Source organism: Prionailurus bengalensis, chromosome A3 (genome assembly GCF_016509475.1).
Source record: "Prionailurus bengalensis isolate Pbe53 chromosome A3, Fcat_Pben_1.1_paternal_pri, whole genome shotgun sequence".
NCBI lineage: Eukaryota > Metazoa > Chordata > Mammalia > Carnivora > Felidae > Prionailurus > Prionailurus bengalensis.
In genome coordinates, this window is record NC_057354.1 from 29,196,040 (window position 1) to 29,218,133 (window position 22,094).

At 53.1% G+C, this 22,094-nt stretch overlaps 1 protein-coding gene across 1 annotated transcript in view; it reads left to right on the top strand.

The window, feature by feature from the left end:
• The first annotated feature begins 3,216 nt into the window (after window positions 1–3,216).
• Window positions 3,217–22,094, top strand: part of TGM3 (transglutaminase 3) — a 38,861-nt gene continuing 19,983 nt past the window's right edge. Inside the window, exons 1-7 of the mRNA XM_043602729.1 lie at window positions 3,217–3,343; window positions 14,580–14,753; window positions 15,097–15,339; window positions 15,969–16,087; window positions 17,311–17,439; window positions 20,133–20,310; window positions 20,401–20,536. Of these exons, the coding sequence (XP_043458664.1) occupies window positions 3,337–3,343; window positions 14,580–14,753; window positions 15,097–15,339; window positions 15,969–16,087; window positions 17,311–17,439; window positions 20,133–20,310; window positions 20,401–20,536 (986 nt within the window). The 5' untranslated portion in view covers window positions 3,217–3,336. The remainder of the gene's footprint in view (window positions 3,344–14,579; window positions 14,754–15,096; window positions 15,340–15,968; window positions 16,088–17,310; window positions 17,440–20,132; window positions 20,311–20,400; window positions 20,537–22,094) is intronic.

A 22,094-nucleotide genomic window follows, 5' to 3' on the forward strand; every position in this document is an offset into this window, starting at 1 on the left:
AAAAAAGTTAAAGAAAAAAAAGAATTAACTTGATACGAGACAGATTAGCAGGAGGAGATCGAATTTAATTACATACATGCGGGGAATCCACCATAAACGTGAGCGATTCCCGAGACCGTCAGGCAAGATGAGGTATCTGTGCCATCTTGGACTAAGGGGAATGAGGTAGGGGTCTGGGGCCTCCGAGCGAAGGAAGGCAGTGCCCCCCTGGAAGAATGGGAAGGGCCAAGGTTTGGTGAGCAGGTCGCTGCTGGGCCACCCAGGAACAACGGGACAAAGGGAGGATTTGGATCAGACAGGCCTTGCCGGGCTCCTCCCTATCCACCAAGCCAAGTTCATGTCACTCTGCCATTATCTGTGATGACGGCTCCCTTCCTGGAGGAGGTCCTCTATAAAAAACCATTTTAGGCCACTGGGGAGGCGGGAGGTCAACGTTTCTTCCTGAGTCTTGTGGGCCTTGACTGCTGTCAGCTCGAAAAAAATCCACGTGCCCAAAGTAGCGCATCTTAGGGCATCAGACCCATTCAGCCGAAATGATGCACGAAGTTCTTAGGGTCTCGAGTCACAGCCAGTGGGGGCCGAGACCCCCACTCAAACCTCCTCGTCAGGGTCCAGCACTCTTTGTCATCCACCCCACTGCTCTCTTCTTGGTCATTTGCCAGAGCCAAGGTGGGGGGGGGGGGTCACATTCTGCCTGTCATGGGTGTGATGGCACCTCGCTTGGCCAGCGGACCTCAAACAGGCTCTGGAGTTGTTCACATATGGGTGTGAATCTCCCGGTTTGCAGAGACTCCAGTTAACCCCGTTTCTCCCGCTGTGAGATAGCAATGATAGTAGCTATGTCATAGGATTGCTATCAAGATGAGAAAAGGTAACAGATATGAGATGTTTGATCTGCCCACGGCGAGCACTAATTTGACGGTGGTTAATATTTCCATGTTTGGGGCCCCTGGGTGGCTCAGCCGGTTACGATCTGACTCCCGATTTCGACTCAGGTCGCGATCTCAAAGTTCGTGAGCTCGAGCCCTGAGTCGGGCTCTGCACTGACAGCTCGGATCCTGCTTGGGATTCTGTCACCCTCTCTCTCTGCCCCTACCCGCCCCCCCCCCCAAATAAGTAAATAAACTTTCAACACTTCCGCGTTTACGGTGATTGATTGATTCACTTATCCAAAAATACGTGTGCCAAGCCCGACGTAGGCTCTGAGAAGATGCGAGTAACACACAGCCTATGTTTCCCAGAGCTCAGTCTAGGGATGGGGGCAGACGTAAACAGGTGATCTGGTGTGGTGACATGCATCGGTAAACGAGGTCCCAAAGTGCACACAGTGCAAAATGCCCGTGGGAGCTGAGAGGATGGACAGAGGATGCTGATTTCTCTTTTCCAACCCACCTGTCTATTCCGTCTCAGCTTTCTCAAGGCCCAGCCTGCCCGCCTTGTCCCTAGAGACTGAATCTTGTCTTTGTGGTGCTAGGTCTCCATTCCCCCTCCACCTCTGGGGGAGGCCTTGAATCGTCTCTGCTCTGTCATGAATCTTTGAAGCATTATGCTACATTTTTTTTTTTTTAGTGTTTATTTGGTTGTTTATTTATTCAGTTCGTTGTTTTTGAGAGAGAGAGAGAGAGAGAGAGCAAGCCGGAGGAGGGCAGACAGAGAGAGGGAGAGAGAGAATCCCAGGCAGGCTCCTCGCTCTCGGCGCAGGGCCCGAAGCTGAGCTCGAACCCACAAACTGTGAGATCGTGACCTGAGCCCAAAATCACGAGTCGGATGCTTCACGGACTGAGCCACCCCAGCGCTCCGGCATTATGATGTTTTTAAATTTTTTTTTTTTAACGTTTATTTATTTTTGAGACAGAGAGAGACAGAGCATGAACGGGGGAGGGGCAGAGAGAGAGGGAGACAGAATCGGAAGCAGACTCCAGGCTCTGAGCCATCAGCCAAGAGCCCGACGCGGGGCTCAAACTCACGGACCGCGAGATTGTGACCCGGGCTGAAGTTGGACGCTTAACCGACGGAGCCACCCAGGCGCCCCCTTTTTTTTTTTTTTTTTAATGATTTTTTTAAACTCCTTTGTCGATCACAGGAAACCTTGGTGCTTGTAAATACCCACAAGAGGGGTTTGGGGAAAATACGTAAATGACAAACAATCACACACAAAAGGTAGACTGTCTGAGTCCCCCCCACCCCCATGCCCCCCTCCACCTTTTTTAAACCGGTGTGGACCCTGGGCCCAGAGACAGACCATGCAGGACCTACCCTCCCTCTTACAGAGAGCACGCGGCAGAAGTGGCATGAAACCGTGTCACGACTACGCGTTCTGTGGCTGTCCCTGCTGCTTCTTTAGAAAGAGCAGTTTCCGGGGCGCCTGGGTGGCTCAGTCAGTTGAGCGTCCGACTTCGGCTCAGGTCATGATCTCGCGGTCCGTGAGTTCGAGCCCCGTGTCGGGCTCTGTGCTGACCGCTCAGAGCCCGGAGCCTGTTTCGGATTCTGTGTCTCCCTCTCTCTCTGCCCCTCCCCCGTTCGTGCTCTGTCTCTCTCTGTCTCAAAAATAAATAAACGTTAAAAAAATTTTTTTAAAAAGAAAGAGCAGTTTCCCTTCAAGCTGGTTTCGCCCATTACGGTCCACGTCCATGCACTTCACATTGCCCCACCTCATTTGATTGTTTCCACCACTTAGGGAGCAGAGAAGGGTGCACACGACCACCCCCTGGCCGCGGATGGTGGGGCTTCCAGGGCTTTGAGGTTCCATGATGGCCCCGGGGCCCTGCCGGCCTCAGAACCTACCGCGTCGAGCTCCAAATCAAAGCTCTTTCTGCTGCAACTCTGAGCAAGCAGGCTGTGACGAGCGTCCCCTGCCTCTTATGCAAGGAGGAGACACCAGCACCGTGTACCCTGAGAAGGACCACGCCGTTTTCTGCTTCTGGGTTCTGTAGAAACAACTCTTTGACCTCCCGGAGGACTTCTTAGCACCAACTCTGGACAAGGTACCTGGAGAAAAGCATGACATCACTTCCTAAACCCCACAATCCAGGAAGTTTGTCTTAGGGAAAAAAAAAAAAAAATCATAAAAGTGAACGCCTGGTGTTTCTTATCTCCCTTCTTCTCCCTAAGCTGGTCTTGCACAAGCAGGATGACCTTCCATTGGGTGACAAGTATGTCGTAAGTGAAACGTTTACACGCACGACAGGAATGACCTGGTGCCTCGCCCACCTCATTAGAATTCTAATTGGATGTGGAGAGGCTGCTATAAATGGTAAGGAGATCCCCAGCTGTCTCCCCACACCTTCTGTCCGTCTGTCCGCGCCATTCCCAGAGAAGAGGCAGAGGAAGGCGAACATGACGGGTGAGTGCGTGGCATCTACTCTACAGGTCCTTGCTGGAAGCTTCTCCTGGACCAGGCTGAGAGGCCAGTGTTCAGCTCGGGACAGCTGCCCCAGGGGCTCTGAAGGCTAGATCTTAGTATTTAAGGAGGGCATTCAAAGGCGCCTCTTCCTCAGTGGCTGCCTAGTCCCTCCAGCGTGGTTCCAGGGGTAGAACATGCTTGGAATGTAGTCCAGAGTAATGGGCCGTGTATCCAACCCAGCTGGACCTCACATCCCTCGGACAGATGGACGAGTCTCGCCCCTTTCAAGCCGGCTGAGACCTGCTTCCCGTATTTCTCAGGGCGGTTTTCCCAGCTGTCAGTCATGTCGGCAAAGAAAAGCACATCTCAGAGCTCCAAGGGAGAGAGAGAGAGAGAGAGAGTGATGGCGTGTAAGTTGATTTAAAAAAAAAAAAAAAAAAATCATTAGCGCGGCTGGAATGTTCCTAAGTAAACCACACATCCGGAAGCACCGCAGGCTCTTTTTGAAAGGGACTTGATGAGCTGAAACTTCCCCGGGGCGGAAGGAGCAGGTGTACCACAGGCCGTCCCTGCAAGCAGCACCGGGGAAGGAGGTGAAAAGGAGCTACAAGAGGTACAGGTTTTTTAGTTCTGCGGTCGCCGGTCGCCGGTGGAGGCTCTGGGCTCTTGTGAGCACCCCTGCCAGGCAGCGTGCTAATTATTGCCTGTCATGGGTGCTCAGCCTAGTGGGTTGCCAGAGACGCCAAACCCAAACAAGGCATGAGTCAAACCTGTAAAATATCGCGAGTGGGGGTTAGGACCTGGGGAAGCTTTGCCAAAGAAATCGCTCAGCACGATGCGATGCAAACGGCCAAGGCCGGTTACTTCGGAATCCCAAAGAGCAGGACGGGGGGGGGGGGGCTGCAAACGCGAACCCCCCCGCCCTCCACGGTCCCCCATTTCCTCCTGTGCACCTGCAGCATTGCTGGGTTGCCGAGAAGAGCCCTGGATCCTGTAGACGTTAGCACGAGGGGATGTCAGGGTCCCCTGGGCCGACTCCCTCCCTCTAGGCGGACTGTCGGGGCCGCACAGAAAGTTGGTAGCAGAAGCCAGACTGCCCTTTCCACTCTGTCCTGTTACCAGAGCTGAGCTCCTAGATGAGCCGTGTGTGACCTCTGTGGCGCGGAAACGCGGTACCGAACTTGAACTCTCCTCCCCAGTTGCTTTTGTGTTCCTTAACGTCACCGAGCCTCAGGTTTCCGTTTGCAAGAGGAAAGGCCTGGAGTAAACAGACTCCAGGCTCCTTCTAGTAGGAAATGCTGTGCCATGAGAGGAAAACCAGGGGCGGGGAGCACGGGCCCCAGGGCCTAGTGTACCCCCCCAATAGCTCTGCAGGCCCTGCAAGCCCCGTCCCCCCAAACCTGCCCGCCGTGAGGCCGTTCCACACGTGTGGGCCCAGCGTGTCAGTGCCTGTGACTCGTGGAGACGCTGAGCTCTAAGAGCTCAACATCTAAATCGACCAGAGATGTCCTAAGGTCACAACAGAAGGGAGACAATAGCCGGGTGGGCGGAAAAATAAAATCAATTTTTTAAAAAGGCAGGGGAGAGACAGGTGAATTATCTTCACTCCCTTCGACGTGTCACATTGTGACACAGGCAGTTCCTAGCTCAGCGTTTAGTCCCCCAGCCAGGCGGTGCTCAGAAAGTGTTTTCCGAATGAATGAATTTTACCTGTTGGACACCTCGGGAAAGGAGCCAAGGGGAGGTGCAGACGGGGACAAAGACAAATGGACTGTGGTCTCTGCCTTCCGTGAGCTCTCAGCCTGACAGCGCTTGGAAACACCAGTTGGTAGGCAAGTGACCCGCAAGGTGGACTGTCACGAGGCTGCATGGCGAATCGGACCCCCGTGCTGTGGGGGCCAAGGGGGGGAGGAGATTAACTCAGCCAGGGATGGCGCCGGGGGAGCGAAGCAGACGGCATTTGGTCACAAGGAGTCGGGCACGGCGAGGAGTTTTGCGGGGTGAGGAGTGTTCTGGGCACAGGGAACAGGAAAAGAAATGTGGGTGGGCCGGCAGGCGTGACCCAGGGGACCGGCAGGGTCCCACGTGTGCTGGTTTGAGAGGACTCTGTGTCCCGTTCCTAACTTAAGGTTCTAGTTGGAATCTGCAGGGGCTCAGAGAGAGCAGCCTGGGCTGCGGTGGGGACCACGGTGGCAGAGGAAGGCGTGGCTGGCAGCGGTGGGGGGGTGTCCTGGGCCTGCTGCCCACTGAGGACGTTGGGCTCACCTGCAGGGGAAGCCTTGTTCCCTCTCCCCCAGAGCCACTTGGGGGCCCGGGGTCAGAGGCAGAGTCCTCAGGGTACAAACCTTTTAGGAGGCCAGGACCGACCTTCTGGGGACTAAACCCTCCGTCCCCCTGGGGCCGTCAGCTTTCTTGCCAATTGCTATACTGGGCAGACCACTACCTTCCGGGCCTCGTTCCCGATGTGCAAAGGACCCGTGCCATTCTGGGCTGTGGGTCTGCCGCAAAGCATTTTTCCCCGGAGCTGGGACACCGGCGGCTCTTTCTGCTGTAGAAGCAGTCGGGCATTCCTGCTGGGGTCCTGCCTCCGTCTGCAGCCCCGGAAGCATCCAGGACTCTCCTCGCAGGGCCCCTCGCTTTGTGTGTCAGCCCCCGGGACCAGAGCAACATCTAGGCTCTCTCTGCAGGCCGAGCCGCCCTGTAAGGCTCAGGGGCTCAGGGTTGCAGCCCTCAGGCTCAGCTTGTGGAGGAGGACAGCTGCCCCCTGCCTGCCTCAGGCCCAGCGGCTTCCTCTCACCTGGGGTCGCCGCTGCTGTCCCCCTGCCCTCGTGGGACCCAGACCTGCCAGCGGCTGTATCCCCTTGCAACGCAGGCTGCCCGTTTCCACTTTTTCTACCCAAGATTGTACAGGGAGGTCGAATCGCCGAAGGGTGACGGGCTCACATCCAGAGGGGGGCCCTGGGTTGCGTCTCAGCTCTGCCTCTGCCAGCTGAGTGACCTTGGGCAGCTGACTTAACCGTGTATCTCAGCTCTTTCCTCTCTGAAATGGGGCTCTTTCAGGGGCGCCTGGGTGGCTCAGTTGGCTAAACATCTAACTCCAGCTCGGGTCATGATCTCGTGGTTCGTGGGTTCGAGCCCCGCGTCGGGCTGTGTGCTGACAGCTCAGAGCCTGGAGCCTGTTTCAGGTTCTGTGTCTCCCTCTCTCTGCCCCTCCCCCACTCGTGCTCAATGTCTCTCTCTCTCTCTCTCTCTCTCAAAAATAAACACTAAAAAAAATTTTTTTAATGGGGCTCTTTTAATATCCCCTTTCTAGATGCTCAGGCCGCATGGCTCATTATTACTTGGGAACTTCTTTTCCTGAGCCTAGTTCCTCCTTGCCTTGGGGTCTGAAGACAGACGCTATGAGATGAAGTCCCTTTTTTTTTTTTTTTTTTTAATTTTTTTTTTTTCAACATTTATTTATTTTTGGGACAGAGAGAGACAGAGCATGAACGGGGGAGGGGCAGAGAGAGAGGGAGACACAGAATCGGAAACAGGCTCCAGGCTCTGAGCCATCAGCCCAGAGACCGACGTGGGGCTCGAACTCACGGACCGCGAGATCGTGACCTGGCTGAAGTCGGACGCTTAACCGACTGCGCCACCCAGGCGCCCCATGAAGTCCCTTTTTTTAATCGAGGAGTTTTTCCAAGGAACCTCTCCCACTAAGACCCCCATCCCCGACCCCCTCACCAGCCCCTTCTCAAGTCCCCAGTTCTTGTCTTTGTGTCATTTTTATTCACCTCATATAACTTCTCAGTCTGTCTCCACCCTGCTGGGCTGTGCTCCACGGATGGGGCAATCCCTCTCCCCAGGGCCCACATGCCGGCCTGGGGTGTGAGCTGAAGGCAGGAAATTCTTTTCCCTATCACCTCGGAGCGGAGCGGAGGGAACAAGGCCCCAGGGTTTTTGGTAGGGGCTGAGGGATGGGTTCAGAAGGTGTCTGACCTTCCCTGCTCTTAGCCTTAGCTTCCTCCCCCTGTAAAAAGGAGGCAGCGATTTCCCCCTCCTGCTTCCCAGAGCTGCCCTGTGGCTCCGGTGAGGCACTTGGTTGTGAGAGTCCTCTGATGGATGTCCAATGACACACAGGCCTCCGGGAGTGATTCTCAGTCCTGCTGGCGTGTTAGAATCACCAGCAGGGTTTAAAACAGCAAAAAACAACCAACAAAACCCACCAAGGCTGACCCTAACCGTGAGATCCTAATTTAGTTGGTCTAGGAAGGGGCTCAGGCCAATAAGACTCTCCAGACCATTCTTATGTGCGGCCAGGCCGGAGACCCACGGGGCCAAGAGGTTCTCACCTGTCTTTGGAAGTGAAGGGGCCAAGGAGTCCTTCTTCCTCCCCGTGCCCCTGACCACGTAATGTCAAGGCAGGGAGTAGGCCACGGGGGGCCCCTTCTCTCTGGCAGCTTCCTGGCACCGTGCCGAAGTTGTTGGTGGCAGCTAGGAGTCACGTGTGGTCAGGCAGAACTTGGCTTCCAGTCTGGGCTTGGGTCCAGGAGCTGCCTGAGCACGTGCTACTTGGCAGATGACGTCAGCCAACTGGATTTGCAAATCTCTCATCCGTGAGATGGGCATAACGACATCGTAGGGGTCTTGTAACTATCGAAGGACGTAACGCAGGTAAAAAACGCACGGTGCCTGGTGCATCCGAGGCCCTCGATGGCAGCCCATGAGAAAGCTCAAGCCCTCTTGTATCCTGTGTTGCTATTGCCATTATGTGTGGGAAGGAGCCCAAGGGATTTGTCCCTCTGCCCCACCCCCGCTGGGGCCCAGGCGTTAGTGAAGGGCACACGTTGGATCCCAATAATAACCCTACAAGGGAGGATGTTCAGGTGTCACTGTCCCTTCTACAGATGGAGATGTGGGGAGCTTGCCCAAGGCCCTCCAGACTGCCAGTGCAAGGCTCATGGCCCGGCACCCCAGGGAGCTTCACCAGCCCCTTGTTCAGCTGCCCACAGAACCCCGTCTTCCCCACCAGCTGGGTCCAAGGGACAGTACCCACCCCCTCTATGCTGCACAGGGATTGAACTTGTCCGAACATGGTAGGGGGTGGGGGGGGACGAAGGGAAATGGGCTAGGCTCAAGAGACCTGAGATCTGAGAGGAAAGCCCTGTGTGCCCAGGGCCAGTGGGAGACTGGCCAGGAACTAGGGGGTGTTCCAGGTGCCCAGAGGGGAGTGACAGGGAGAAGAGGGAGAACTGGGAGTGGTTCACAGCCCCTCAGTGACCAGGATTTCAGACCTGGTTTCTGAGCCAAGCTCTGCTTCTAAACTACCCTATAACCCTCTGGGGGCCTCAGTGTTCTTCCTGTAAGACGGGAATATGGGATTACATCACTGTTTTTCAAGCTGCCTGTTGTCACTCATTAGAAGACTGTAAAATCAGTTTAGTGGATTATGACCAGCCACCCCCCCAAAAAAAAAAAAAAAAAAAGGAAGAAGTAGAAGAGAAAATATTGGTACATTGTACATAGTAAAGGTTAGTATTGTTTTGTGAAACTTAGTTGTAGACCCATGTATCTAAACACTCTAAAATTTCCTTTCTTTCTCTCTCTCTCTCTCTTTCTTTCTTTGTTTCTTTCTTCCTTCCTTCCTTTCTTTTCTTTCTTTGTTTCTTCCTTCCTTTCTTTCTTTTCTTTCTTCCTTTCTTTCTTCCTTTCTTTTCTTTATTTCCTTCCTTCTTTTCTTTTCTTTCTTTCTTTCTTTCTTTCTTCCTTTCTTCTTTTCTTTCTTCCTTCCTTCATTCCTTCATTTCTTTTCCTTGCTTCCTTCCTTCCTTTCTTTCTTTCTTCCTTCCTTCCTTTCTTTCTTTTCTTTCTTTCTTTCTTTCTTTCTTTTCTTTCTTTCTTTTCTTCCTTCCTTCCTTCCCTTTCTTTCTTTTCTTTCTTTCTTTCTTTCTTTCTTTCTTTCTTTCTTTCTTTCTTTCTTTCTCTCTTTTCCTTCATTCCTTCCTTCCTACCTTCATTCCTTCCTTTGAGAGAGAGAGAGAGAGAGAGCATGAGTGAGTGGGGTAGGAGCAGAGAGAGAGAGAATCCCAACCAGGCTCCACTCAGCTCAGAGCCCGACTCAGGGCTCACACTCATGAACTGTGAGATCATGACCTGCGCCAAAATCAAGAGGTGAACACTTAACCAACTGAGCCACCCAGGCACCCCACACTCTGGAAAATGTACTTCTTGATGTGGTCTCTAACAAAATGCTTGAAGACACTCAGCTAGACGGTGTTTAGTGTATCTATCAATCTAATTAGGTCTAGAAATCTGTACGATAAACATCTGTCTTGTCTAGAGACGGGACCTGGGCAGGTGGGGAAGACCTAACCACTTGAGTATCAATTATGTCCTGTTGGATGACCGACCAGCAATTGCATGGTGTGGCCCCCCCCCCCAGGAATAGGAAGGAAGAACCCCAGCCACCACACAGCTGGCAACCTCTGCTGCTGTCCTGTCTGCGGTGGGTGATTCAATTACAGAGCCAGGCTGATAAAGATGGAGACAGCTGACTAGTAGCACAGTCTGGAATCTGTTCTGTGCTTCTCATGCTATCCCTGCCAAAGGCAGACCACAGAATGAGTGGGTGGGAGTCACCTTTCGGGTGTATGCGATTAGGTTTGGTAATGAATAACACTGAGTTCCCAAGGAGCAATGGCTTAGAGACACAAGACAGGAGTTGACTTCTTCCTTCAACAATTGATCTTGATGTAGGCAGTTCTGGGTGCGGAAGGCAGGCGCACGGATCCCCGGGGACCTGGGCTCTGGAGGTAAGCAGATTAAGGGCATTTGTCAACTATTTTTGTTTTCATTTTTTTAGTTGATTTCTTTATTTTGAGAGAGAGAGAGCATGCAAGTGAGGAAGGGGCAGAGAGAGAGAGAGAGAGAAGGAGGGAGAGAGAGAGAGAGGATCCCAAGTGGGCTCCACACCACCAGTGCAGAGCCCGACGCAGGGCTCCAACTCACGAACTGCGAGATCCTGACCTGAGCCAGAATCAGATGTTTCACCGACTGAGCCACCCGGGGTTTCCCCTGCCAACTGCTTTTAAAAAGAGGTTTCCTCAAAGGAACTGAAAACAGGTATTCAAACAAATGCTTGCATATGAACGTTCATAGCAGCACTATCCAGAAGAGCCAAAAGGCAGAAAGAACCCAAATGTCCCTCAACTGATGAGCAGCTGAACGAAATGTGGTATAGCCATATCATGCAGCCAGAGGCAGGAATGAACTCCCCCAAAACGCCATCACATGGATGAACCTTGAAAACGTAATGCTAAGCGAAAGAAACCAACCCTAAAGACCACCCCTCTGTGTGGTTCCTTTTATACGAAATGTCCAGAAGAGGCCGGTCCATGGGGAAGAGAAAGCAGGTTAGTGGTCGCCAAGGGGGAATGGGGATTGATGAGTGGTTCTGAAACCGGATAGTGGTGATGGTTTCACAACATGGTGAACGTACTAAACGCCTCTGAAGTGTCCACTTTAAAACGGCTAAAGTGGTCAATTTCATGTTCTGTGAATTTTAGCTCAATGAAAAAAAAAAGACGTGTCCTGGCAGTTAACGTATAGAACTTCTGCCTACGGGTCATTGGCCAGAATTCATTCACATGACTACTCTTCCCCATCCCCGCCCCCGCCCCCGGCTGCAGGGGGGGCCAGGAAATGTAGTGCCCAGTTATATGGGGGACTTAATTACCAAGAAAGAAGGGGCGAGGAAATATCGGGAGGGACACTTAGTAATCTCTGCCCCATTGGGACTGCTGGTGGCAATGCTATTCTCAGGAGAAAGAGCTGGAGACGTGGCCCCAGGCCTGACACGAGAGGCGAGCAGAACTCAGGGAGGTGGCATGGGACCAGGAGAACACGGGAATGAGAATCCAGAGTGGCCCATTGCGGGCAAGCCACCTTCCGGGCTTCCCTGTGCTCGCCTCCGGAATAAGGACGTGAGCACATGATCCGTCTCCAAGGTTCCTTTCCCTCTGATGTTTTTTTAAGAGCATGTGTTAATGAGTCCACTGTCGGAGTCACATCACACAACTCTCCCTTCCTCCCTTTGTTCTGTCCAGACTGGTGCAGAAAACTGCCCTGAGGCTCGTAAACCTGAGAAGAACCTTACGTGGTTGTGTCCCTCCCCCACTCCCTGCCCTTCCCCCTCCCTTCCCCTCCCTTCCCCTCCGGCAGAGGGGGCTGTGATTAGGGGGACATGAAGGGGTGGAGGGGGGAGGGAAATGAGGAAATCCACAGACAGGATGACCAGATCCTCGATTTGGGGGCTGGCAGAGCCAGTCCTAGGGTTCAGAGGCAGGACAATTTCTGAAGGTGGCAGCCAGTGGAAGGAGAAAGGTTCCAGAAACCACACCGGAGGCTTCACGAGCAGGCACTCGAGCTGCCCTGTCCACTCCGGGCGGCAGGGACAGGCTGCTCCCGTTTTATGCACCCCCCCGTGCAGAGCGAATGCTGTTTGGGAACACATTTCCCTTCCCTGGCCTGCTCACTCTCTCCTCTTTGTCGGAATGAACATGCCCACGGGGAGGAAAATGCATGGTGAGGTCCACTCACTCACCCCCTGGGTAACTTCTGGACTGAAGGTCCTGCACGGGTCCCCCTTCCAGGCAGGGACCCGGGGGCCGCCGGCAACAGGACGGTGCCAGGAAGACCTGAGTTCAGAACCTGGCTCTGCCAGTTACTAGGCCTACGGACCCCAACTCAGAAGTTTATCCCCCTGAGCGTCAGTTTCCAACACGTATGAGGATTCCACCCACGATGTCGGCCATGTGCTCTGTGTATTGTTAACAGCAGCTGGCGTTTGCAGGAGACCGAGGCCACATGTGAGCCCCGCTCTCCTCACCTCCCCGCTCAGAGAGGCCCCGGTGCATCCCGCAGGCACCCTGCTGCGGAGTTTGGCTCCTTCGTGCCGGGGCTCACGCTTGGTGTCGGGAGATGCAGAGAAGGACACGGGGGTTTAAACCCTGAGCTGGTGGCAAGATCCCTCCCTGGACCCGCTGTCTTCGGCTCACACCAGCCCAGACAGCCTGCCTTTCACTTGGGAGTGTCTTTGATGAGCCTGTACCCACCTCCCCAGCTGCTTGGGCCGGAGCCCCTGGCCCCAGGCCTGCCTCGGAGGCCCACCCTCTCCCGCCTCCCCTTCCTCTTGTGCGGAGCGCCTCTGCGCTAGCCAAACGACACCCCTGCTTGCCCTGCCTTCGGATTCCCTTCCCCACCTTCCGGAATCCCTTCGCATCGAACAAAACTCTCTCCAAGACCTGGCACTGCCAGCGAAGCCTTTTCTGATCTCTACGAGTGGAAGTGGTTCTTTTCTGCCCGCCTCTCCTAGCCACCTTTTATCGGGGGAGAGTGGACTCACCCCCTTCCCATCACCCAGTCCCACTTGGGCTTGTCTTACCCACGGCTGAAGCTCTTGGAGGGTTAAAACTGCTTTCCATACATGTTTCCGCCCCCCCCCCCCCCCCCCGCCGGCGTCGCGCTTAATGTAATGTCCTGCAAACACTAGGTACTCTAGATGTGTTTGGCGAGTGGATGCCCCCTACGCACCTTTCCTTATGGACTACATTTTGAGCTGTCGTCATCGTGGCCATTGCGTGCCTGGTTTTTTTATTTGTTCAGTTATTCCTTCATCCATTGGTTTATCTACTTGTCCTAACACCACCAAGCAAGGCGCCAGGCATCAGAACGGGAAGATCAAGAAGGCACATTCTGGGTGGCTCAGCTGGTCAAGCATCTGACCTCAGCACAGGTCACGATCTCACGGTTCTTGGGTTCGAGCCCCGAGTCAGGCTCTGCGCCGACAGCTCGGAGCCGGGAGCCTGCTTCGGATCCTGGGTCTCCCTCTCTCTCTGCCTCTCCCCTGCTCAAGAGCTCTCTCTCTCTCTCTCAACAATAAATGAACATTAAAAAAAAAAAAAAAAAGAAGAAGAAGAAGGCATATTCTGATGGAGAGAGACAGACACATATAACAAAAAAAAGTTGTGCCCGGCACGTCTATGGGAATGCGTCACCACACTCCCATCATAAAGCCAGAAAAACGGTTTGGTTTGCAGAGGAATGGATCATAAAACATCTCAGATTCTTGCTTGAAGGAATAAACTTTCTCAGAAGGTTTATGCAGGTGATACTCCTTGTACATCATGGCGTGTGTCATAAACCCTTCTCAGTTTAGTTCCATAATCACATAAGAAGGGGTTTGGGGGCGCCTGGGTGGCTCAGTCGGTCGGGCATCCGATCGGTTCAGGTTATGATCTCGCGGTCCGTGGGTTCGAGCCCCGCATCGGGCTCTGTGCTGACAGCTCAGAGCCTGGAGGCTGCTTCAGATTCTGTGTCCCCCTCCCTCTCTGCCCCTCCCCTGCTCATCCGCTCTGTCTCGTTCTCTGTCTCAAAGATAAGTAAACAGTAAAAACAATTTTTTTTAAAAAAGAAGGCGTCCGAGATGTTTGTCCTCAGCATCTTATCCAGAGAACTCCTGGAGCTTTGACTTGTTGCTGTCTACCACTGTTTTCGGTGAGCATTTGAAAGTCCCCTCCGGACCAGTGATCGCCCCATCTCTAGGCCTAGAAGTGCTCCTTAGAGCACTAAGGAGTCCTGCTGTCCTCCTCAGCCAGCAGCAGAGACCCAGGCCGACATCCGGGTGCTGCACATCTAGGGAAAGCAAGAAATACACGGGTCAGTATTTGCTGGATGTTGGAGAGCGAAAAGGCACTTGGTATCTGGGAAGGCGCGAAGGGGAAAAAAGCAAAGCGAGGCAAACCAGCGTGGCGGATGTGAGAGACAGCGCCCCCTCCCGGTCCGGCGTGAGCCCCCCACCCCCAAAGCAATGATGCTTCCGGGACAGAGTGTGATTACTCAGGGCTGGTTACCTGGTTCTCCTGGCTGATTGGGTGAAGCTATGCTGAACGCGTGGCCTGTTCTTTCAGGGTCGAGTGACAGTTGATCGAGTGGAAGAGAGGATATTCTCAAGCCTTGTGGGTAGCGTGTGTAGAGAGGCTCAGCTGCCTGAAGGGACAGAACGGGGGAAAAGGGTGTGAAGGGCTCACCTTGCTCCATCAAGGTCTTTGAATTTTAATGGGGTGCTTCCTAGAAGTTGGACTCTTCCCCAACCGGCCCCACCCAAAAGCTTGTCCTTGTGGTAACGTACGCCTTTCCCCACGCCACCTTCCCTCACCTTCCAGGACCTTAGGTCCCCTCTTCTGTCTTCCAGCTTTAGAACCCCAGAGTATCAACTGGCAGGTGACCTCCAACCGGCAGGCGCATCGCACAGACAGGTTCTCCGGCCAGCAGCTCACCGTGCGCAGAGGCCAACCCTTCAGCTTCTCCATGATCTTGAACCGAAGTCTTGACAGTGGAGACAGTCTGGGCTTCATAGCCTCCACAGGTACCTGCTCCCCGCTCCCACACGCCCTTGGGGCTGTGCTTCCAAGGGTTCGGTGGTGTCACACTGGGCCACTAGGCTCTGGGTCCTAACCCCGCTCTGCCATTGATACTTGGTGTGACCTTGGGCAAGCCTCTGCCGGTCTTCGAGCCCAAGAGTCCTATTCTTCAAATCAAGAGAGATCTGGCCTCCCTGCTCTCTGTCGTCGCTTTCAGCGCTCTTCTGTGGTGCTTCGGGGGATGACGTCCCCCTCCAAAGCGCCCCTGTGGTTAGGTTGGAATCTGATCGCTCCCCACTGTCTGGCCAGCACTCTTCGGTTTTCATTGCCCTCTGTCTTCTTCTACAGGGCCCTACCCCTCAGAGTCGGCCAGGACAAAGGCTGTGTTTCCGCTCTCCAGTGGGATAAGTCGTGGTGGCTGGAGCGCACAGCTCGTGTCCAACAAGGACAATGTTCTGACCATCTCCATCTCTAGTCCTGCCAATGCGCCCATCGGATGGTACACGCTGAGCACCCAGATCTCCTCCCAGGGCAATGACTTCGTTCAGAAACTTGGGACGTTCATACTGCTCTTTAACCCCTGGGTGCAAGGTAGGCATCCAACCAGCCACACGCCTAGCCATCGGCTAAGCAACACCGATGGAAAGGAGATGGGGGGATGATTTTTATAGGCTCAAGTTTGAGTAGCAGGAGTGCGTGGGATATGGAGATAGCGTAGAAGCCAGAAGTCAGAAGTCACGGATTTTCATCCCAGCTCTGCCACCTAATCAGCTCTGTAAGTCTGGGCAGTGGCTCTATCCTTCTGAGCCTCAAAGTCTTTACCATTACGTGGAAATCCTGCTGTCGCCTCCGGGGCTACTGTGGGGACCCCATGAGCTTTTACAAAGTGCGTCACGTGGTGTAACTATAAAAAAACAATGACCGCAGTATAATTCTACAGCATGGAGGCCGCTTCCTGCCCGAAGGAGCAAGCATCTCCCTCCTAGGGTCTCATTTTCTGCCCTCCAGGTCATTTCAGGTTCTCTCACAAGTTTATAGTTCCCACAATATGAGTTGGAAACATTAGAGCTCACAGGCTTCGTTCCTCGGTGGAGGTTGGGGGACGGGCTGCAGGCGTGGCCTGCTCCAGCCACCAGGCCGGCCCTCAGGAATGGGAGAACAGGTCTCCATAGTCCTCTGTAGGAGTCTAGTTCCTGGGATCTGACTTTTGTATCAAACAGAGGATGGTGTCTTTATGAGCAACCACGCGGAGAGAGAGGAATACGTTCAGGAAGATGCCGGCATCATCTATGTGGGGAGCACAAATCGAATTGGCATGGTCGGCTGGAACTTCGGGCAGGTAAAAGGGTCTTAAGAAGCTCTGTGGCAGTCCCAGCGGAGAGGCGGAAGTTCCCAAACCTGCCTACCTGCCTGCCCTGCTGGTCATACATGTACTCGTTCAGAAGACATTTATTGACCAGCCGCTGTGTGCCAGGCCCCCGCCGCACACTCGAGACACGGAAGGTGGAGAAAAGCACATTTTCTGTCTCTGTGAGGGGGACACAGTCTAGGGGGGCAAAACGAATATACAGCTAAATCAATACGTTGAGGAATTATTGGTGTCACGACAGACGAATGAGGATAAGACCTAGTAGAGACGCTCGGGTTAACCACAGACTTTCTGTTAATCGTAATTCCGCGTAAGGATACGACGCAACTTCCCTAGTGTGAGCATTTGGCCTCTCAAAGCCGTAGCCTCTTGGTCCTTCGTTACTGTGACCCCCCCACCCCCACCCCCCCCAATCTGAGTTCACAGAGTTCTCAGCTGTGCTCAGCCTAGTTAGATGTTGGCCCTTTGGGTCAAATTGCATTGGAAGGAAGACAAAAGGAGGAAAAATGTATAAGGGCATACAGTGCACCCAGGGGTGGAAGGCAGGCTGATTTTGACGGTGTGGTCTGGAAAAACCTCTCTGAGGAAGGAACTTTTAATGAGAAACCTGAGAAAGGGAAGGGAGCCAGATAGATCTCTTGGAGAAACACATTAGAGGCAAAAGAACAGCACACACAAAGCGCCTAAGGCAGGAGAGAGCGTGGCCTTCTCTGTTTGAGAAGCAGTGACAACAAATAAGTCTTATTTGGGGAACACGGCTTCAAAATCTTTTAGTGAGATATTTTATCTTTATAACTAGTTCCCCGGAGTCTAAAGACTATGCTCAAAATCATAGTCAGGGCCAGATGGAAACTTTGGGATGAGCTTGGCCCGATCCCCTGTCGTACAGATGGGGAAATCGAGGCCCAGGCAGGCTAAGTGATTTGCTCCCCGGGCCATGACAGGGAGGGGGTCTCGTCCCCTCTCGGGACCTCGGCACGGGACCTCGTGCATGGTGAGGGCTCCGGACGAGTTTGCAGGTTAGAGGCTGGGCGAGGTGGCTGCTCCTAGAGAGCTCCGTGTCCCAGAGGCCACAGAGCGAAAGGGCCCGAGTCATTCCTGTGGTTCCCACCGGTATGTAGCTCCCGTACCCTTCAATAGTGAACGCTGCTTGTCATTTGTCTCATCGTAACGGATGGTCCCATTTGGAACAGTTTGAAGAAGGCATCCTGGACATTTGCCTCTCAATCCTGGATCACAGCCTGAATTTCCGTCGGGACCCTGCTACCGATGTGGCCCGCAGAAGCGACCCCAAATACGTCGGCCGAGTGCTGAGTGCCATGGTGAGTGACAGGAGAACCATAATAACTCGTGGCTCCCATAGATCAAACCCAACTATGGGTTAGGCACCTGCGTCCTTTACACCTGCCATCTTATTGAAGACTCACAAAATCTAGTTGGTGGCTATAACCACCCCATTTGGCACATATGGAGGTGAGGCTCCTCTAAATTCAAGGCACATGGTGAGTGAATGGCCGAGGCGGAAACTGGCCGGGCCCCAAGGCCCTTTCCGTTGTATCCTGAGGCCTTTCTCCGATGATAAGGGCACTTGCCCTTTCGCTGTCCCCCACGCTAAGTAGGGTGCACAACTGAAACTTTGCTCCATCACCGGGCCCCCTAGGGGGGGAAAAGGTGAGTTCCCAAGTGAGTCCGGGGTATCAACCCGCCTCTGCTGTGCTCCATCCCGTGCAGCAGAGTGCTCAAATGTCAGACTGGAAAGGCAGCAGGCCCACCCGCTCTTTATCTAGTTGGGGAAACCCAAGTGGGAACCGAAGTGGGAACCCATGGGGGAACCGAAGTGACTTGCTCACAGCACACAGCCTGAGTCAAACCAGAACAAGTCTGCAAGCTGCCTGCCCACGGCCTCTGGCATTCACTCAGTTCTTTCACGTGGAAGACCTGTGCCCCCTCCCCAAACACACACACACACACACACACACACAGGCTGGATCCTGGAGGACTCTCTCTCTCTCTCAGGTACTGGCTGTGTAGAGAAAGCCCCCATTAGAAAGGGTCCAAACATGGTGTCATGTTACCAGTTAAAAAGCTGAAAGTTGGGGCGCCTGGGCGGCTTCCGACTTCAGCTCAGGTCACGATCTCACGGTTCGTGAGTTCGAGCCCCATGTCGGGCTCGGTGCTCACAGCTCGGAGCCTGGAGCCTGCTTCAGATTCTGTGTCTCCCTCTCTCTCTCTCTCTCTCTCTTTCCCAAAAATAAACATTAAAAAAAAATTTTTTTTAAAGCTGAAAGCTAAAGAGTTCTCGAACGTTAATCCTCTGAAACTAATTGCCCAGAAGGTGTCCCCTTTTCTGGTTGTTGTTAATGGACGAGGCATTCCTGGTCTCTACTTTTGAGTTGGAGCCTGAGTTAATGAGCTCGTTACGCTGTCAGAAATTGGAACCACCTTCTGACTGCTTACTAACCAAAGGGCTTCCTGCAAGGGCATGGAGTCTAAAACAGAGCCTTGCAGGAAAGGAGAGGGGAGGCCCAGGGAGTATGGAGGCGGTGGGCTAGAACCAGGGAAGTGGGGCCTGGGCTGAGCCTTGAAAACCAAGTGGCCCGGGAAGGGTGGGATGGAGCTGAGGCCCAGGTTAAGGGAGGCTGAGCCTCACAGGCCCAGGAGAGGGTGGGTGAGGCCAGCCGGCTCTGGCAGCTGCTGACTCACTCTGACCCTGGGGACAAAGCACCGTATCTCAGTGCCAAGTTCCTGAGCTGCACCTCCCTGCCGCTCTCTCCAGACCTCCTGGTCGGGCTGGGCTTTGAGCTAATTATGGCCTGCGCAGCGCTTTGAGATGCTCTGCTTTCAGCTGGAGATGACCCTGCTGATTACCACTGCGGTGGCTGTGGCGGGGGTACCTGTGACTCAGGAGATGGGCTGGGCCGTGCAATCTTCCATCTTGGAGGAGGCCCGTCTTGCCTGATTCCACGATTATAGCCCAGGCCTTCCCGGAAGCTGGGCAGAAGAGCACATCCCTCATACGGAGGGGCTGCGGGAGGCTGGGTGAAGATCCTTCTGGGTCCAGACTATCTGCTCTCACCCGTCTTGCCACTCGCGGAGCCCCACAAAGAGAGGGAGCAGGCCTCGCAGCCTCGATGGTTGGGTTAAATGCCTGTCAAAGTTTCCTAAACTTCGAACACTTGGGCCGCTAGAAGTCATTTGTTTCTAACTTTCCCTGTCGGGGAAGGAAGGTGAAGAACCAAGGCCCAGAGAGGTTGAATGGCCTGCCCATAGTCACCCAGCTGACAAGTGGCAAAGTTGGCCTTATAACTTGGTTTCTCCTTTCTTTCTCTTTTAACTTTTCTGTCATGGAAAAGCCCAGAGCTTCGCAAAAGTAGAGGAAAGAGTAAACTGAACTCCCGTGGACCCACCCCCAGCTTCAGTAGTTACTCTACCCAAGGCCAGTCTTGTGTCATCTCTGACCCCCTCCTTTGCAGATTGTTTGGTGACATCATTTCATTCGTAAAGACTTCAATATGTGTCTCTAAAAGACAATGGAACTCCGGTCTCTTGATTCCTAATCGGGTGCCCTGTTCACATTGCATCTTGCTTGTTACTTCCCCAAGAATCACGTCTTAAGTTGAATGAATGAATGAATGAATGAAAAGCAATATTCCATCTTTACGCGTTCCAAGAAGAAGTTGGCTGCTTCATAGACTCCCAAGTCAGACATCAACGACAGTCCCTGAGTTCTGGCAGGCTGGGGTCCTGACTCTGCCTCACCACTGAAAAGCCGTGGAGCCTCAGTTGGCCATGTGAGGATTGATAGATGGGTCATGGGCCATTGATCATGGCCCAAAGCACTTTTAAATTGCTAAACTGTTCCGTGCCCCTAGAGGATCGCTATTACAATGATCATCCCCAAATCAGCCAGAAAGACACAGAGAAACCACTAGACCATCTCCCCGGTTTCCTTCCTCATCTCCCCGCCTTGTCCCCTGAACTCTACGCTGGTTCATGTGGGGTTTTTCCTGCCCAGGTCAACGGCAATGATGACAACGGTGTGATCTCTGGGAATTGGAGCGGCAGCTACACGGGTGGCCGGGACCCACGGAACTGGAATGGCAGCGTGGAGATCCTCAAGGAGTGGAAAAGGTCTGGCTTCAGGCCAGTCCGATATGGCCAGTGCTGGGTCTTTGCTGGGACCCTCAACACAGGTACCCTGCGTCGGTGGGCCGCAGTAGGGGGCCCCAGGAGGGTCATTTCCACAGCAGCCTGGGTCCTCATACGGCCCCCTTGACTTGCAGTGCTGCGGTCTTTCGGGATTCCCTCCCGGGTGGTCACCAACTTCAACTCGGCTCATGACACAGACCGAAACCTCAGTGTGGACGTGTACTATGACGCCTATGGGAGACCCATGGACAAGGGCAGTGATAGCGTGTGGTGAGTAGTCGACCCTTTCTGAGCACCAGCCCTGAGCAGCTTCTGGGACCCAGCTCCCAACAGGAGCTGGGAGGCAAGTTAACGCATCGACAGAAGCTTTAGAATGGAAACGTGGGCAGTGCTGATTAGACGTCTAGGAAGATCCAAAACACCCCTTCCCAGGGTCCTGGGAAGTCTGGCGGTCCACCGCCCTGCCTTCAGATGAAGGCTCTGCTACCGGTGAAAGCCAATGGCTCACAGGCTGTGTGCAATCGCCCTGAATTTACAGGGCCCATTAGACCCTCTGTACTTGAGAACCGTAAATGCTGAAACTATTGATTTTCCGTTGATAAATATAAATTTACCTTATTTCAGGCGACTCGTATGACTTAGGGGCTTTCTTAAAGGAAAGCAACACATTTTCTCTTACGCATATGTACTTTACGTGTACCTGGATCGATACGATAAAAAGCTAGTTTATTCTGGATTCCAGCTGAACATAAGAAGCTTGGTATGTAATTGAACACATACATTTCTAACCGTATATATGGCATGTGCACGTGTATCTATACATACACATACACATGTAACGTATAGTAGATGGCCCCCGGAGGCAGGCTATATAAAACTTATAGACATAGACCTATGACTTCATACGGCAATATATATACATGCCATAAATATTATTACAGCTATCTGAGATTGTGCAGTAAGCCAAGTTATTACCAAATGGCAACTGAAAAGAATTATGTCTATATCTGTACATACACGTAGATATCTCTGTGCCGATATATGCAAAGAACTACAGGCCCATGTCAATAATCTACTGTTTTAATCCATTTCACAGGCTATCCCCCCCACACACACACACACACACAATCACTCACATGCATGCATATGGCTAGGTAACCTGATGCGATCTATTTCCAGACGTTCAATTCTGAGACAGTCTTATAAAATATTCCCCGTTACTTAATATTCTCAGAAGAGGGAGGTCCAGCTTTTCTGAAATGTGCTTAGTGTAACCGGTTGAATGAGTCAGAGGGGACTAAATACTAATGGGAAAAGTTGTTCAGACAAATCAACAACAACCCCACACCAACAATGGAACTGGGTGATATCAATATCCCCTCGCCTCGGAAGGAGAGTAAGGCTTATGGAGCTCACCCAAGGTCACGTGGATTCCAGGGAGTAATGAGGGAGAGAAAGCTCATTTCAGGATGTCCTTTCTTGATCTGGGCACGTACAACTTCCTCTCTAATGGCATTGCTGCGTTCGCAAGATTTTGTTTTCCGGCTTCTCGTAAGTGGGCACCTTTTCTTCTCCCCGGTTTCTTCTCCCCGGTTTTCTTCTCCCTTTTGTTGTTGTGTCCAAAATCCCACTGCAACCTGTTTTCATCGCTGGGGCAATGTCATTCCTGGCCTTGGTTTCCTTCACAAGAGTTGATGCTCGGCCCAATACCATTTGGGAGGGGAGGTCCCATTGGGCACAACCCTTCTGTGATCGTCCTACAGGCTAGGAACCTCAGAGGGACCAGAGAGCTCGAGACTCGGTCCCTCTGCTGTTGTCAGAAGACAGG